This window comes from Jaculus jaculus, chromosome 1 (genome assembly GCF_020740685.1).
Source record: "Jaculus jaculus isolate mJacJac1 chromosome 1, mJacJac1.mat.Y.cur, whole genome shotgun sequence".
Classification (NCBI taxonomy): domain Eukaryota; kingdom Metazoa; phylum Chordata; class Mammalia; order Rodentia; family Dipodidae; genus Jaculus; species Jaculus jaculus.
The window spans coordinates 341,715,411-341,733,493 of NC_059102.1; the positions used below are offsets into that span (position 1 = coordinate 341,715,411).

At 43.5% G+C, this 18,083-nt stretch overlaps 1 protein-coding gene across 1 annotated transcript in view; it reads right to left on the minus strand.

Annotated features, from left to right (window-relative positions):
- Rab3gap2 (RAB3 GTPase activating non-catalytic protein subunit 2) overlaps positions 1-18,083 on the minus strand; it is a 109,471-nt gene that overhangs the window by 11,482 nt on the left and 79,906 nt on the right. The window contains exons 20-29 of the mRNA XM_004670118.2: positions 15,235-15,448; positions 14,396-14,493; positions 12,308-12,413; positions 11,296-11,456; positions 9,296-9,524; positions 6,585-6,758; positions 6,379-6,485; positions 3,771-3,837; positions 2,841-2,911; positions 633-668 (exon numbers count right to left, since the gene is read on the minus strand). Coding sequence (XP_004670175.2) covers positions 633-668; positions 2,841-2,911; positions 3,771-3,837; positions 6,379-6,485; positions 6,585-6,758; positions 9,296-9,524; positions 11,296-11,456; positions 12,308-12,413; positions 14,396-14,493; positions 15,235-15,448 — 1,263 coding nt within the window. The remainder of the gene's footprint in view (positions 1-632; positions 669-2,840; positions 2,912-3,770; positions 3,838-6,378; positions 6,486-6,584; positions 6,759-9,295; positions 9,525-11,295; positions 11,457-12,307; positions 12,414-14,395; positions 14,494-15,234; positions 15,449-18,083) is intronic.

Genomic DNA, 18,083 nt, shown 5'->3' on the forward strand with positions numbered 1-18,083 from the left:
ATTTAGTCATTTTCCCTGGTATCTGTGGATTAGAATTTTGTTATTAAACCCATGTGGTATTTACAATGATTCTTAGATACAGGTGGCTAAAATTCACTATCCATAAGAATCTGTCACAAATTGATAATTGGATTTTTCTATTTTAACCTTCTAAAGTAGAACAGAAGTTACACAGAAGTGGTAGCATGTTATCTTCCTATCCACAGGACAAAACAGAACATATCTTATGAAAACTTAATCATGTTTAATCCCAGCACATGGGAAGCATAGGTAGGCAGATCAATGAGTTCAAGGTCAGCCTGGCACTACAGAGTGAGTTCCATTCCAGGTCAGCTTGGGCTATAGTGAAATCTTACCTCAGAACAAGCAAACCAAACCAAAACGGAACAAAAACCCCACAACTTAAACATGCTAACTAACAATCTGGAAAAGTGAGTGACAAGAGGCCACAGTTCCCTTCCGTTCCCGTAGTGCAGTCTTCGGGGAAGTTTTCTTATCTCTGATCTTGAACCACAACAGAACACATCAAAGATCACCCCACAATACGGTACTGCAGGGGATTCACAGCTGTGCTCACACTGCAATATGGTACTTCAGGAGATGACTACGGGGCTTGTGGGTAAGACACTTACCCTTCGGCATAAACGATCCTTTGGAGCTTTTCCAACCTGAAACAAGGACAGAAAGTATTTCTATATTTAATAATTTAAAATAAAATATATTAGAGTGGTACAGATAATAAAAAGTAACCAAAAATACAGCTATAAATAAATGTGTCAATAATTAACTGTTGGGTACCAACATTGGGAGTAATAATTCTGTGGTGGAACTCAAAAACATAAAAAATAATAGAATTCATAAATTATCATTTTCAAAAACTAAATCCTCCATCACTTCCTAACAGATTATGTATTTCAGAACTATAACAAAAAGCTCCTGTTAGGCACAGTAGCATGGGACATCCTTGAAATACCTGTGCTTGAGAGGCTGACACAGGATCTCAAGTTTGAGGCCAGTCTATGATACATAGTGAGATCCTGCTCCAAAAAGAAAGACAAGCTCAGACAACAGCTCTCTAAAGTCTGGTGCTTGGTCACATAACTGCTGTCTTTAAAATCCACAACCATCTTCATGGTAACCAGTAAAGAGCACCTAAGAACTGTGTTTGTTGATACAGATACAGTTTTACATGGTTACACTTAAGACAATTCAATATTCTACTTACCTGTGAGATTGTTGCTGTAACAGATTTTGGACAGCCAAGCTCAGCCCAATCCAACTCAATGTTTCCAGTCATCTTTTTATTTTTATTATTTATTTATTTATTTGAGAGCAACAGACAGAGAAAGAGGGAAAGGGAGAGAGAATGGGCGCACCAAGGCCTCTAGCCACTGCATGAACTCCAGATGCGTGCGACCCCCTCTGCATCTGGTTAACGTGGGTCATGGAGAATCGAGCCTCGAACTGCGATCCTTAGGCTTCACAGGCAAGAGCTTAACTACTAAGCCATCTCTCCAGCCCAGCAGTCATCTTTTAAAATGTGAATCTAAGCATGTAATTTCTCTGCTTAAAGCTGCCCAATAACTTTAATACTGAGTAACAACTTCCATTTCCTGAGCCCTTCTACATGCAGCATGTGCTAAGTTTACCCACGAGAAAATCCACTTACTGCCACAGAGGAAACTCTTCACACAGCCTTGGTCTTCCTCCAGCCACGCACCAGCTACTATACTGGTGATTCTCTTGATACTCACCTGCCTGATGCCAGATGCACCCACCTCCTGACTGGTCTGTGACATACTAACTAGTTCCCCTGGGCACTTGAAGCTATGAAGCATCTCTCCATATTGTGACTGGATTCTAGTCCTAGTTACTGGTGAGTTCTATGCTTCCAGGCTACATTTGCTCAAATCTACTTGCATGCCACTATAATTTAATATAAGAATTGTGATTCAGTTAAATAACTGATGAAAAGTCGGATGTGGTGGCACATGCCTTTAATCTCAGCACTTGGGAGGCAGAGGTAGGAGGATTGCAGTGAGTTCGAGGCCCTGAGACTACAGAGTGAATTCCAGGTAAGCCTGGGTTAGAGTGAAACCCTACCTCAACCCCCCCCCCACAAAAAATGATGAAATATGAAGGAGAAAAAATAGGAGCCATTTGCACAAATGCAGTGTTGAAGTCCTTAGATGGTTCATTCGTGGGTTAGCTGTAAGAAACAACTATAGTGACTGGAGGATAAATTACAGAGTCTAACATTCTGCAGCCTGGTGTGATGGTGCATGTCTGTAACGCACACACTTGGGAGCAAGGGCAGGAGGACTGCCTGAGCACTCAAGGCCAGCCTGGGCTACACAGTGACTGAGACTCTGAAGAAAATGAAAAACTTAAAAAAAAAAAAAAACCTTTAAGATTGTTGCACTTAAGACAACACTACACGTTTACAGAGACAGAATCCAGAGAGATAAGCAGCACCTATGGATGAAGTTTATGCACAAAACTCCAACCAGAATGGCATTAGTGCTGTCCAAAGGATTGTCATGGTTCTAAGTTCCAGGATGGTCAATGTATAACCATTTGTCCTGAAGTACAAGGGAGTTCACAGCTGCTTGACTCCGAGACCTGTCCTGGTGGTTTGTATGGAACACGAACACACTTACTCTATTGTGAGCATTCGGTTCCTCTTCTGTCACTAAAATGTCAGTACTAGGAATTACATTTAGCGGAGCATGAGTAAAATGTAATGTCAAACGAAAACTGTCTAACAAGTCCCAGTATAAATAACCTTTCAAATATTAATTAGGTAAACTAAATAAGAAGCCAGTACTTAAACCACTTACCTTATCCATCAAGTAGGTTGCAGCAGAAAACCTCTTAACCAGGAATGTATTCCACATCATCAGAGCGATTCCTGGACAGCAAGGGAAATAAAATCATACTGATGGCTTTCACATATTGGTAACCTTCATCTTATTAGCCTATGAGTTCCATACTTATCATTTTTATATCATTTTAACATAAGAAATAGGCATCAGGAGGATCTATCAAAATAGTATGAGAAGCAATAAGAAAAACATAAAATCTTAACAGCATCAGACAACCACCAGAAAAGCTGACAGTGTTCATTTGGTTATTTTTGCCATGGTGGAGATCAAGAACAGGCTCACAGGTGCTAAGCAGGACTCTGCTGCTGCTCCACCAGCTTTGGAGAGAGTGGCTGAGAAGAGCACACACACTGTGCTGGTGGATAGCAGTCTACCACAAACTGTCTGTCTCACCCAGCACTTCTACCCATAGACATTAATAACAAAAGGCAGGCACAAGAATAATGAGAATAGCTGAATTCATATATAAAGCATTAAAAACCATGGAACAGGGAGAGGGGATAAAAGAGTATAATCTGTTAAACAATAAATAAATAAAAATTGCCTGGCAGGGCAGCTTACACCTGTAACCCCAGTCCCCAGGATACTGGGGCAGGACAGGTGGATTTGATGGCAGCCTCAGCTACCCAAAACCAACCACCTGGGCTTTACTTCCATTCACCAAGCTCAAGTTCATGCTGTGGCACTAAGATCAAAGCCTCTGAAACAGCTGGCAGTCAAGACAGCTTCCATTTCAGCATGGGGGCAGGGGACAACAAGGAAGCCCTGTGCCCCCAACTTAAAATGGCAGTGCCTTAAAACAGCAACACACAACAGTATTAGGTGGGGGCGTGAACCTGAAGAGTCATTCACGCAAGATGCAGGAAGAGGCCTCCCCTTACTCACCGTTCTGAACATGTGCGTTAGCAATGTGCTTCAAGTGCTCCATGGACCGAACCAAGAAACGTGCTTCCTTGGACGATAAAAGGAGAGAGGAGAGGCCATTTAACACCAACGCAGACTCCTTAGACTCCTGCATAAAGCTACTGACAATCTAGCAAAGGCACGAGGATCACAGTTCAAGATCACTTGGGCTATATAGCAGTAACTGCTCTGTGTCTGTGCATTTATATACCAAATGCTGAACTGTTTACCTCTCCTTTCCCCCATTCTCTCCTCCTCCTCCCTCTTTCTGTGCACAGTATGTGTGGTGTGTTATGTATGGTGTATACACCCGTGCATGCAGATATGCACTCTCCATGTGTTCACAGGTGAGGCCAGGGAACACTGGGTGTCCTTCTCCTTACTGCTTATCTGCACTTCCGTGAGACGGGTCTCTTCTGAGCTGCTGGTGGTCAGCAAGCTCCAGAGATTCTTCAATCTCTGCCCCTTGCAAACTGGGTCACACTTGTGCATGGCCATTATTGCCTTATTACATGGATTTGGGGAAGTGGCAGTCTCTGGCCTGAGGCTCTCATGTTTAAGTGGAAAAAAGCTCTAAATCATCAAGCTATCTCCCAACCCAGTATTTATTTTATTTTATTTATTTGAGAGAGAGAGAAAAAGGCAGAGAAAGAGTGACAGAGAATGGACACACCAGGGCCTCTAGCCACTGCAAACAAACTCCAGACACGTGCACCCACTCGTGCATCTGGCATATGTGGGTTTTGGAGATTTGAACCGGGATCCTTTGGCTTTGCAGGCAAGCACCTTAACCACTAAGCCATCTCTCCTGCCTGCAACCTAGTATTTTTTGAGATTAGGGTCTTATTTTGCTGCCCAGGCTAGTAAAGAACACAAGTTTCTCCCTATTTAAAGCCAGTGTGTTTTCCCTAACTCCCTAGTAAACTGTGCCATATGTATTTTTCATTTTCTTCTAAATGTTTGCATGAGATGGCACCTGCCTAACACAATATTCAGCATCTTGGTAAAAGTCAGACCCAGATGCCAGCCTAGTGCCTGATTGAGTAGTTTCTTCTCTTCTATTTGGTTGTTTCCTCTCTCAAATTTGGTTGAAAGGAGCAACCACAAAGCCATCATGTGTACAGGGCTGATCCTGTTCAGGGTTAGCCTTGCTGATCTCAACATTCTGATCAGGCCATTTCCCCCTGGACATGCATGGTCTAGAAGCACCTTAGGGAGCGGCTCCAAGACAAGCTCTGGATTCCAGCTGGAGTGCTGGCCTGCATCTGATCACTGAATTAATTACCATGCCTGTCCACCTGTATCCCTCAGGACTGACACCAAGACACGAGGTAACTGGTGGGCCCTCCTCTACTCATCAGTCCTTTACTTGCATCTCCTTTGTGAGCATTCTGGTCAATATTCCAATTCTAATTTTGTGGCCTTTCTATCAGGTTGCATGTTTATAGAAATATTACAAATGAGTTCATTTACATCTATACAATAAAACATCCTCCTTTCCCTTCGAGAGGTTCTTTAGCCTGTGGTTGTATTATAGGTTAAAGGAACATATCAACAAACTGATTTAAATTGAAAGCATTTTTGACCAATTAAACCTTAACCAAAAATTATAGTTAAGACAAGGGAATACTCTTTTTCTCTTCTCTTTTCTGTGGAGACAGGGTTTCCTGTAGCCCAGGCTGGCCGTGAACTTGCTATGTAGCCAAAGATGACCTTGAATGTCTAATCCTCCTGTCTCTACCTCCAGAGTGCTGGGATTACAGCCATACACTACCAGCCTGTTTGTGCAGGGCAGGGGATCCAATTCAGGGCTTTGTGCATGTGAGACAGACACTCTACCAACTGAGCCACATTCCTAACAAGATAACCCTCAAATCAGCCTCTTCTGTTGGCTCACCAAAGCCTGAGTTCTCGTCATAGTAAAAACTCACTTAAATAGCAACACTTTTCCAGCTGAGGATAAAAAGGTGTTAGAACAAGAATAGGGACATAATTTTGAAAATCTGAATTATAGACTCAAGTTTAGGAAAGTGACATTTAAGAAACGGGTCAGTTAAGCCGGGTGTGGTGGCGTACTCCCAGCACTCGGGAGGCTGAGGTAGGAGGATTACAGTGAGTTCGAGGCAATCCTGAGACCAAGAGTGAATTCCAGGTCAGTCTTGGCTAGAGGGAGACCCTACCTTGTACAACCAAAATAAATAAGTAAAATTTAAATATAAAAAAAATGACACAGGTCAGGAGCCACTGCTGTACACACCTGCAGTGCCAGCTACTCAGGTGAGGTGAGAGGACGGCAAGCTTAGAGTCAGCCTGAGCAACTTAGCACGATTCTGTCTCAACGCAGTTACAGTGAAAAGGGCTGGAGACATACAGCTCAGTGCCAGAGCACTTGGCTAGCATGCACGAGGCCACAGGGTTAGTCCCAGTACCGCATACGTGCACTCAACGCGAAGGTGTGAAACTGCCTACAGTTACTAGTCTAGAAACCACCCAGTAGGAAGAAAGCAAATGCGTAAAGGGGGTTACGTGATATTCCCACGTGTGCAGAGCATGAGAGTGACTGTAAGAAAGAGGCTGACGCTCTTCTCACCTCCGGGTCTTTATTCCACTGGACAACATACTCCCAGCAGCAATGTGCATGTAGTACGTCAAGCTCAAGGCTACAAGGGAACTGTTCATAGGCTAGATGCAGCAGGTCTGAAAGGCAGAAGAGATGGTTAGGTTATCTTTCCCTGAAGAAAATTCAGCCATAGCTCTTCACTCTGGGTTTCACAATTCTCATTATTTGTATGTCACCTGGTGTGGCTCCTAAGTCCGTCTCCACCTCTGATATGTCAGGAAAACTTCTGGCAATACCTTCTTTGGGTTCATCTGGATTTTCTACATCTTTTTCTTTATTAGCCAGTTTTAACAGTTCAGGGCTGAGGTCCTGTTTAAATATCCACTTGGCTACACTGTCTGCAATGCCACCTACAGGACAGAGGAAAGGAAATGAACACTGGTAAAGCATGAGCACCAAGGTTTGCTAATGGAGCAATACAGCTCATGGTGGACATTTCCTGAGGAAGAAATCTGTGTACCACATTCACCGTCGAGCCTGAAGAGAAAGCCGTGGGATGTACCACAGTGTCACTATTTACCACACCACTCAAGTAGACCAGGCAAGTGAGAGAGACATCTGTTTTGTCAAGGCTGGCCAGTACCAGGATTACCAATGTGGGAACCACCACTTCGGTTTATGCAGTTCTGGAGATCAAACCAGGGGTTCATGCATGTTAAGCAATCACTCTATCAACTGATCTATACCTCTAGCCCTGCCTTTTTTTTTTTTTTTTTTTTTTTTGCGCGGGGGGTGTTTCAAGGTAGGGTCTTGCTCTAGTCCAGGCTTACCTGGAATTCACTATGGAGTCTCAGGGTGACCTCAAACTCATGGTAATCCTCCTACTGCTGCCTCCCAGGTGCTGGGATGAAAGGCATGAACCACCTTGCCCGATTCCCTGTATTACTTTTAATAGACAACAGACTTACCTAAGCGAACTTTTTATGGGTAAAATCTAGCCATAATTTATCAGGAACACAAATCTATCCCTTGTTTTTCTCATCAGTAGGGTACAACAAAATTTTAAGTGCAAGCTAAAAATGCTCAAGATGTGTGAAGAATCCTGTTTATTATTTACATCAAATTATACATTAAAAATAATGTACACACCTTTGATTTGAGCACTTGGGAGGCAGCGGTAGGAGGATTGCCATAAATTTGAGGCCACCCATAGTGAATTCCAGGTCAGTGTGAGCTGCAGTGAAGCCCTACCTCAAAAATAACAAAATAAAACAAAAAAAACATGGACAAAACCTTTTCCCTTGTTTGTGTTTGTGTTTGTGTGTGTGTGTGTGTAAGTGAAGCCATGCTACATTGCTCAGGCAGATCTAGAACTTGTTGGCTTAAGCCATCCTCTCCCACCAGCTTCCCGAGTAGCTGGGACTCACACACATAGGCCACCATGCCCAGCTTCCCTTCTGACTTATCAAAGTAAAACACTTTCCACAAAAAGAACACTACACAGAACAGTCACAAACACCAGTGAAACAAAGAGGAGTGGTACTGGGTATGGGCTGCCTGTCTGTCAGGTTTCACTTCTAAACCCTTGAGAGTTTCACTGCAGAATGAAGCCCCTGGTCTTATTTCACAGGGTAACTGTAAAGCAGGGTCCCTAAACTTTCACTAGGGGCAACACGGCGTCTAGTGAGTTTGCAATTAAAAAATTACTAAAAGTCTTACAAAAAAATGAGAAAGCAAGTTAATTAAATAACAAGTTCTAAATATCTGGCTATTTATACATCTAGGACTATCATCATTCAATAGTATCAAGTGCCTAATGGAGCACTTTGGTCAGAATGAGGACCCAGAGGTAATTTAAAAGCAAGGCGCTTACACCCTTGCAAAGTGTCAGCCGAGGAGCCTCAACGGTTGTGAAGACAGCAGAAAGCCGCATCAGAAGAGACCCCAGAGGGCACACTCTACCGACACGCTGAAGCCACAGCAGGGTCCGCTCTCCAGAGCACTGGCTGCTCTCACAGAAGTGGAGAGTAGGAGTGCGGAGAGCGAGGCTGGGGAGAGTGGGGAGCAGCAGAGGGATGGAGAGAAGATGGTGCCAGGTAGCATGGTGCACCTGGATAGAAGACACAACACATACTGTTCTACAGCACAGTAGGAAACTGTGGTGGACAGCAATTAGCTACATCTTTCAAAATAGCTAGCAGGGAGGACTTTGAATGTTCTCAATGCGAAGTGGTAAATATCTGAGGTTGTGGGTATGTATATTAAAATGTCACAATGTGTGCCGTAAGTACATATGATTATTATGTGCAATTAAACATAAAATATACGTTTAACCTGGGGGTGGTAGTGCACACCTTTAACCCCAGCACTGGGAAGCTGAGGTAGGAGGATTGCTGAGAGTTTGAGGCAGCCTGAGACTACATAATGAATTTCAGGTCAGCCTGGGCCAGAGCGAGGCCCTACCTAGAAAAACCAAAACAAACAAACAAACAAAAAATTAAACATACAAAAAAAAATGGATGAAGAGAAGTTGTTATGTAGAAATCAGGAAGAGGAGAAAGTCCTGATGATGGTTTCCTGAGGGAGGGACCACTTGGCTGGACTTTGGAAGTAAAATTCAGATGTTTACTAAGTGGGTGATGGGAAAATGGAAGAGGATGAGCTCAGATCCAAAAGCTTGAAGACCCACAGATACTTCATGTGGCAAAATTCTGGAGTTATTTAAAAGTAAAACAGGACAAACCTCACAATGCCAAAATGTAGATGCAAAGCTGGGTAGGGGTGCATGCCCATAATCTCAGCACTTGGGAGGCTGAGGAAAGAGGGTCCTGAGTTCAAGGCTAGTCTTGGCTACAAAGCCACACCATATATGAAAACAAAAAACAAGATAAACAAATATATATACAAAATAATATATATGCAAAAGACCAAAGGAACCTCAGCTAACCTTTTCCTCCTTCTAACAATTTCTTGACAGAGAGCCTGGGCAGAGGCTCTGCCTGCAGCGATGAGACTTTGGAAGCTCCAGAATTGCTCTTGTTGTGAAGCAAAGTCTGAAGAATGAGGCAATCCTCCAGCTGCTTCAGCAGGAGTCTCCAGTGCTCAGTGTCCAGAGAAAGGGCCTCCCAGGAGTCAGTGAGGGCTTCGGCATCGGCACCTACAGCTGTCTGGGAAAGCTAAGAGAAAATGTTCCAGTGATATTCTGGGGGTAAAAAGAAGGCCCTCCCCCTCCCTTTGGTCATGTTGAGGATTTAAATCACGTCCTCCAATATGCTTGGCGAGGGGTCCACTCGTGAGTCATACCCTAGTGCCAGAGCAAAGACCTTAAAGGCATGAGCTTTAAAACAAAAAGCAGATCAACAGTCAGGACACATCACAGATCAACACACACACAGTTTTACAATTTTCATTCCTTGAAGAGGGACACAGTGCACATTGAAAGAATCAACCCAGGTTCAATTAGGATACATTTCAAAAAGTACTCTGGAATTCCATGCCAAGGGCCACAGCTTTTCTGTTGATGCTTAATTTGTTTTGAAACAGGGTCTCACTCTCATTCTAGCACAGGCTGACCTGGAACTCATTCTATAGCCCCAGGCTGCCCTCAAACTCATAATGATGCCAAGAGTGTACACCAACAAACCTGGCTCATCACAGCCATTTCTCTAGGTGCCAACCCAGAAACGAACACCTCACCACAAAAACCTGGTGAACTTATAAACCTGCGCTGTCCACTCTCAATCATGTAAACTTAATTAACCTCCCCTGTCCGCTGTGCATCGTGTGAACTGAACACACCTTCCCTGTCCTCTCTCCATCGTGTGAACTGAAAACCCCTGCCCTGTCCTCTCTCCATCATGTGAACTGAAAACCCCTGCCCTGTCCTCTCTCCATCTTGTGAACTGAATACCCCTGCCCTGTCCTCTCTCCATCTTGTGAACTGAAAACCCCTGCCCTGTCCTCTCTCCATCGTGTGAACTGAATACCCCTGCCCTGTCCTCTCTCCATCGTGTGAACTGAATACCCCTGCCCTGTCCTCTCTCCATCGTGTGAACTGAATACCCCTGCCCTGTCCTCTCTCCATCGTGTGAACTGAATACCCCTGCCCTGTCCTCTCTCCATCGTGTGAACTGAATACCCCTGCCCTGTCCTCTCTCCATCGTGTGAACTGAATACCCCTGCCCTGTCCTCTCTCCATCGTGTGAACTGAATACCCCTGCCCTGTCCTCTCTCCATCAAGTGAACTGAATACCCCTGCCCTGTCCTCTCTCCATCGTGTGAACTGAATACCCCTGCCCTGTCCTCTCTCCATCGTGTGAACTGAATACCTCTGCCCTGTCCTCTCTCCATCGTGTGAACTGAATACCCTGCCCTGTCCTCTCTCCATCATTTGGAGCACTTTCTGGCGGCCCTGTGAAATTTAGTCCATAAATACCAGACTCGCAATGTTCAATGAGTTACCACAGACCTACTCAGGGAACTCTCCAAAGTAATTTAGCTTTCCTCTAGAAAAAAACATTTCTCCTACCAGGAAATGAAAAAAGAATAGGGAGAGAGAAAAAAACAAACAAACAACCAAACCACCAAACAAACAAAAAACAACCAAACAGAACACCAAAGGTTTGCAGGAAATTGCGATATATATGTATATGTATGTATGTGTATGTGTGTGTATGTATGTATATATATATTGCTAATGTTATGGGCAGTAGATGAATGGACGATCATAGACCTTTGAACTGGAATTCACCTGAGAGGGGGATAGTCTAACTGACCGCTCAGATGAGCAAGCTCTCGCTAGGAGGCTCCTGTGAGGCACTCACCATGGACCACCAGCCACTTCACATCCCTACCTCTTTCCCATTCTAGATGCCCCCGCTCCCTGCAGACAATGTGTTCCAGGAAAGGAAAAGCATCTCCGGCACAGCTGCACCTCTGCTCACTTACCCTCTTCTCTGTTATACTGTTAGATATCTGTGCAGCAATGGAATGCCCAACGTGTGCTGAGAGCAGAGCAGCTCCACTGTTCTCTGACTGGACACAGGCCATGCGCATCTGCTGCCACCATGGGGACACAGACTGGGAGTCCCAGGTGTCATCAATGGCTACTGCAGAAAGAGGGAGAAACAAAGGTTCTGTCTTAAGGTTTTGACTTCTATTTGCATGGGGGCTGGGGAGAGAATTAATCATTTACGTGGAAAACTAAAACCTAAAAAGCTGTGCCTGTACATTTCTGAATACACTAGAAAATTAGTTTTGCAATCTATCTTATTAAGAATATTTGTATTGGGCTGGAGAGATGGCTTAGCGGTTAAGCGCTTGCCTGTGAAGCCTAAGGACCCCGGTTTGAGGCTCGGTTCCCCAGGTCCCATGTTAGCCAGATGCACAAGGGGGCGCACGCATCTGGAATTTGTTTGCAGAGGCTGGAAGCCCTGGCGCACCCATTCTCTCTCTCTCCCTCTATCTGTCTTTCTCTCTGTGTCTGTCGCTCTCAAATAAATAAAAATTAAAAAAAATTTATACATATAAAAAAGAATATTTGTATTCTATTTATTTATACTGTTAGTCATGTTTCTGAATAGTATAGTCTTATTTGGAATGTGTCATCATTACTGAAAAACACTACTGAATATTTTAACATAATAGATTATCATTGTAATAAATACCAAAATGAGCAAAGCCCTACTTCCACCAGAGACCACTTTCACATCCTATAACTGATGACATGAATCATTTGACTTCATAAATTAAAGCATACTGTGTATGTTATATTTAACACTTAGAAGCATCTCTGGAGCGCAATGTTCTGCAGAGCTGGGATGGACCCAAGCGTTCTACCACAGAGCCCCAGTGATGTGTGTTCTATACTCTAGTCTCCTTGTGGTAAGAGAAACAGTCCTTTCTTTCTGTAGCATTTCACACAGGACACTGTTTCTGAGAGCAATCCTGGGACGCCTACCTTTCATCTTGCTCAGAAGGGACAGCATGGTATGAAGGCAGCAGATAGACTGTGGTTGATCTAAAATATCTTTCTCCTTTGAAAGCCAAACACTCAGAAGCAGAGACTGAAATAAAAATGTAAATCTTTTTAATCTAAAAAAATATTTAACATGGGCAAAATTTCATACTTTCCTAGAGAGCGTATGTGTAGCCATGGATGAAGTGGCAGGTTGCCTGTTGTATATGCAGTATAGGTCAGACTGAGGTACTCTATCCACCCCAGAGATTTGAACTATCTGCTCAGTACCTAAATCTTTGCAAGTCTATGTCTTCTTTTTTTTTTTTAATTTTATTTTTATTTATTTATTTGAGAGTACGAGAGAGAGAAAGAGGCAGATAGGACAGAGAGAATGGGCACGTCAGGGCCTCCAGCCATTGCAAAAGACCTCCAGATGCGTGAGCCCCCTTGTGCATCTGGCTTACATGGGTCCTTGGGCATCGAGCCTCAAACTGGGGTCCTTTAGGCTTCACAGGCAAGCGCTTAACCGCTAAGCCATCTCTCCAGCCCAAGTCTATGTTGTATTTAGGCTACACCCTGCTTTCTTTTCAATCCAAACCTCTGGAGCACGCAGCTATGAAGACCACAGCTGAGTGGATTTGTGGACGTGAGTGAGGTACCTGGCTAAAAGTCCTGACAGGAGGCACAGGGAGCATGGGGCTATGGACCTTGCCTTTGCCTTGGCCAAAGATACCAAGGGCCTAGAAGAGGAAAACAAGTAGACAGAAATATTTTATTCCCATTCTAAAATCCCTAACAAGTTATAAAAAGCCCATTTTAAAGAAAAGCACCTTAGTCAACATGAATGACTCTTTCAGGAGTTAAATTTATGAATTTTTTTTTAATTTTTTTTTGGTTTTTTGAGGTAGGGTCTCACTCTTGTCTAGGCTGACCTGGAATTCACTATGGAGTCTCAGGGTGGCCTTGAACTCACGGCAATCCTCCTACCTCTGCCTCCCGAGTGCTGGGATTAAAGGCGTGCGCCAAAATTTATGAATTTTATTGTGGTATGTGTATTAATTCATAAGGGTATGGGTGGGTACATATGTGGAGGTCAGAGAACAGCCTTGGTGGCTGGGCCTCTCCCTCTTCCTTGTTTGTGACAGAATGTCTTGTTTTGCTTTGAGAAATCCAGCTTACTGGACTGTGAATTTCCAGATTCTTCTGGATCTGCTTCCCACTGCCACAGGTATGGTGAGATTACAGATGTATGTGCCACTTTGCTCCTGGTTTTGCTGGGTGGGGATGAAACCTGGGTCAGCTGGCTTTAAGTGTCTTTCACTGTTAACAATCTTTACAAATCTTCAAAATGTTGAAAACATTTTGAAGATTTGTAAAGATTGTTAACAGATAATTCTGAGATGGATGCACTTTAATGTTTTGATATCTGTGGAACACCTTGGTTGCTTGCGATACGGCACTGACTTTATGAAAGCTCTAAGATGAAAGGCTATCAGTTTAAATGTATTTGTTCAAATAATTTTCAAAAACTAAGCCAGGAAAGGAGCTGAAGAAGCATATGAAGGAATGACACGAAGCCCTGTACAGCACCCAAACACATTCGCTCCGACACTCAGGAGTTGTTGCTAAGGGCTCTACTCAGCTTTGCTTTGTTCTCTAGGATCTCTTCCTGTTCTAATCAACAACTTTACTGATGATCATAACTCACCATTAATGCATTTCTATGTGTTAGATTGCATGTTTATTTTAGGCCAACAGTAGAAGACACTTGCTAGAATTTATAGGGCGTCATCAAAATAAAATAATTGTATTTAGGGCTAGAGACATGACTTAATGGTTAAGACACTTGCCTACAGGTTCGACTCCCCAGAACCCATCTGGGCCAGATGCACAAGGTGATGATGCATGTGCACAAGGTGGCGCACATGAGTTGAGTTTGTTTGGGAGAGGGGAGAAGAAGAAAAAGAAAAAAATCATATTTAAATATTCCAAGTTTCTTTGGTCATTTTTCAAAGGCTTCAGTGTATGTTCTATGATATGCTAACAACATTTGCAAAGAAGAGTAACACCCAGCAATGAATACCTCACCAGTAACTGCTGAGGGCTGAGTCCAGCAGACTCCAGAGTGTGGCACAGGTCCTCAGTGGAGCTTTCTCCATGTAGACACTTCCAAAAGAAGAAACTGCCTAGCAAAGCAAGCAAGCATGTTAACAGCGACTCCTTCCCATCATCTTACAGAAAGGCAATCTAGAGTTTCAGAGGAGCAAAGCAATGTGAGAATAAAGTAGTGGCTGAGTTTTACCTGAGAGCAGAAAGCAAACTATCCCATGTCTTACCAGCACCTCTTTAGAACTTTACTGACACAACTTGTATAACACGGTGGGATAATCCAGGGTGTTTTATTGACCAAAGCTTGTATGATTTAATTCTTGGTTGTTGGGCCCTGAAAGGCCTAGGCGTGAGGCCTAGTGGAACTTCCTGAGCCTAGCTAAAGTTTGGCGACCTGTCTCTGGCCAGCTATGACTCAGCAGGATGCCTAAGGGCTTCTGGCCTGCTACTTCCTCCTGGTAATTGTAATTACCATTTCAATAGTTAAAGTTTACTATTGGCCCTTACCTCTTCTCCCACCCTAAAATCCCCGCCTTCGTCCCCAACATGATATAAGCAACTGCTCAGAGTAATAAAGCGAGTTGTTCCTGCATGGAAAAGACTCCCGACTCAGTGTGGTTTGTCTCCTCCGACACTCATCATCCCCTCAGCCCCTAGGGAGGAACCAGCAGGCCTGGTCCTTCCCTCGGCACTACCTGTGCAGGAAGGAGCCCCACACTTGGTCAACTTTTTGTTAAATGGAATGAATCTGAATGCTTCTAGCAGTGTTTCTTCTAGAAGAGGGAGGACATAAGGAGTAATGTATAGTATGCTCCTACCTAAAGCAACATACTCTTCCTCACTTGACTTCTTTATGCTGAGCATGTCGTCCTCATAGTCTAAGTTCTCGAGGAATGTCTTCACAGGCAGCATACCATCGGCACCATCAGAAAATCGGACCGTGGTCCTGGTGCCCTCCTGCATGTATTTCTTGAGTAATGCCTGAAGCTTAAGTAGTTCCTTTTCATCAAGCCTTAGTAACACAGCCAAGTCCTTAAAGAAACAGGAAAAAATTTTTGATTTTATCTATGAACCTGCCACTTCATTAAGTAACATCTGAAATTCAAGGCTATAAACAAAAAAAAAAAAAAGTAAAAATAAGAGTTCTTAATATGACAGCTATGATGCACTCTGGTTAATAATACTTTGCTCTTGGGCTGGAGAGATGGCTTAGCGGTTAGATGCTTGTCTATGAAGCCTAAGGATTCCCAGTTCAAAGCTCGATTCCCCAAGTCCCAAGTTAGCCAGATGCACAAGGGGGCGCACGCGTCTGGAGTTCTTTTGCAGTGGCTGGAGGCCCTGGCGCACCCATTCTCTCTCTCTCCATCTGCCTCTTTCTCTGTCTGTTACTCTCAAATAAATAGATAAATAAATAAATAAAAATAAAACAAAAAAATTAAAAAAAAAATCTACTCTTGGGCTGGAGAGATGGCTCAGCAGTTAAGGTCACATGCAAGGACCGACAGCCTGGGCTCAATTCCACAGTACACATGTAAAGCCAGGTGCAGTTAGATGCACAAAGAAGCACATGCATCTAGAGTATACTTGCAGTGGCAAGAGGCCCTAGCAGGCCCATTTCTCTCTCTCTGCTTGCAAATAAATAATAAATAGAAAACCTTATGGTTAATTTACATTTCGTGATTGGATATGAGTCTCGGTAAAGTAGACAGGAACTTCAGGAACTTGTATGTGAGCTTATATGTACTATGCCTCAAAAATAGCAAAACTCAGATTGGAATTTAAATTTTCTATCTACAAAATTAGGCAAGGGTTAGAGAGATGGCTTAACGGTTAAAGGCACTTGCCTGCAAAGCTTGATGCTCTGGGTTTGGTTCCCCAGCACCCATGTAAAACCAGATCCACAAAGTAGTACATGCATCTGGAGTTCATTTGCAGGACAGGAAGCCTTGGAATGCCCATTCTTGCCCCACCTCTCTCAACAAACAAACAAATAAATAATGTTTAAATCAGGCATTCAGCCCAGTTTAAAAATGGCTGTCTGTTTCTGGTTTTTTTGAGGTAGGGTCTCACTCTGGCTCAGGCTGACCTGCAATGCACTATGTAGTCTCCTGCCTCTGCCTCCTGAGTGCTGGGATTAAAGGCATGGACTACCACAGCTGGTTTCAAAATGTCATTTTAACTTTTAAGAAATTATTAAAAAAAAAACCTTTATTTTTTATTTACTTGTTTGAGAGACATAGAGAAAGAGGCAGAGAGAGGGAGAGAATGGGGGCTCCAGGGCCTCCAGCCAATGAACTCCAGATGCATGCAACCCCTTGTGCATCTGGCTTACGTGCGTCCCGGAGAATTGAACAAAGATCCTTTGGCTTTGCAGGCAAATGCCTTAACTGCTAAGCCGTCTCTCCCACCCCAATTCTTAAGAACTTCTTTAATAATGACGATAATAAGCAGCAGCAACAGCAACACTGCAGCCTCCCTTTCAGACTTCCCAGCTCTTCCACCTCTACAGACCATGTGCATCTGTCATGAGAAGTCAGTTTTTTTCTAAAGATTTTAATTTTTTAAAAAATTTATTTACTAGAGACAGAGGGAGGGAGGGAGGGAGAATAAATGGGCACACCCAGGGCCTCTAGCCACTGCAAATGAACTCCAGATGCATGTGCTACCATGTGCGTCTGGCTTATGTGGGACCTGGGGAATCAAACCTGGGTTCTTAGGTTTCACAGGCATGTACCTTAACTGCTAAGCCATCTCCCCAGCCCTGGAAGTCAGTTTTATAATGGGCTATATAATGAGCTGTCAAATGGAAATTAATTCTACATACTTACCAATCACATAGATTCAAGTTTATTTGTTTTATATCTGAGGCAAGGTCATTATGTTTCCCAGGTTAGCCTTGAACTCATGGTCTTACTTAAGTAAGTGACAGTCTCATGTCAGTCTTCCAAACAGCTAGGGCTACAGGTGCATGCCACCATGCCTAGCCATTTCACTTCACTGGGAAGACAGGGCACATGCATGAGGGTTTGCCTCTTATGAAAAAACTAAGTACCAAGAACCTGCGAAAGGTCAAGGCGGTCCTTCCTGTAAGCATCACTTAGTCAACTTGAGCCTTCCTGATGCTTAGGGTGACTTTACACCATTGCTGATGTAGACAGAAAAAACCCTGAATACTCAGTGTCATCATTTACAATGGCAATCACAGAACACTATGACAAATGCCATTATTAAAATATTATACAAAGTCCACCTCTAATCTTACAGAGAAAAAGAGATAGCACAATGTGTACACTGTTTCCATTACAAACAGAAAGTATTCTCAGCCGGGCATGGTGGTGCATGCCTTTAATCCTAGCACTCGGGAGCAGAAGGAGGATTGCCATGAGTTCGAAGCTACCCTGAATTCTGGGTCAGCCTGGGCTAGAGTGAGACCCTACCTTGCAAAACCAAAAACAAAACAAATATCCTCTAACTTTTCAGTTAAAAGTATTTAAAATTAAAGGTTTTCAGGAGACAAGGATGTGGCTCAGTTAGGAGAGTATTTGTTTAGCTTGCATATAGCCTAGGGTTCAATCCTAGCACTGCATAAATAAGGAGTGGCGATACATGCTGGTAATTCCAGTACTACGGAGGTGGAGTCAGGCGGCTCAGATATTCGAAGTCATCT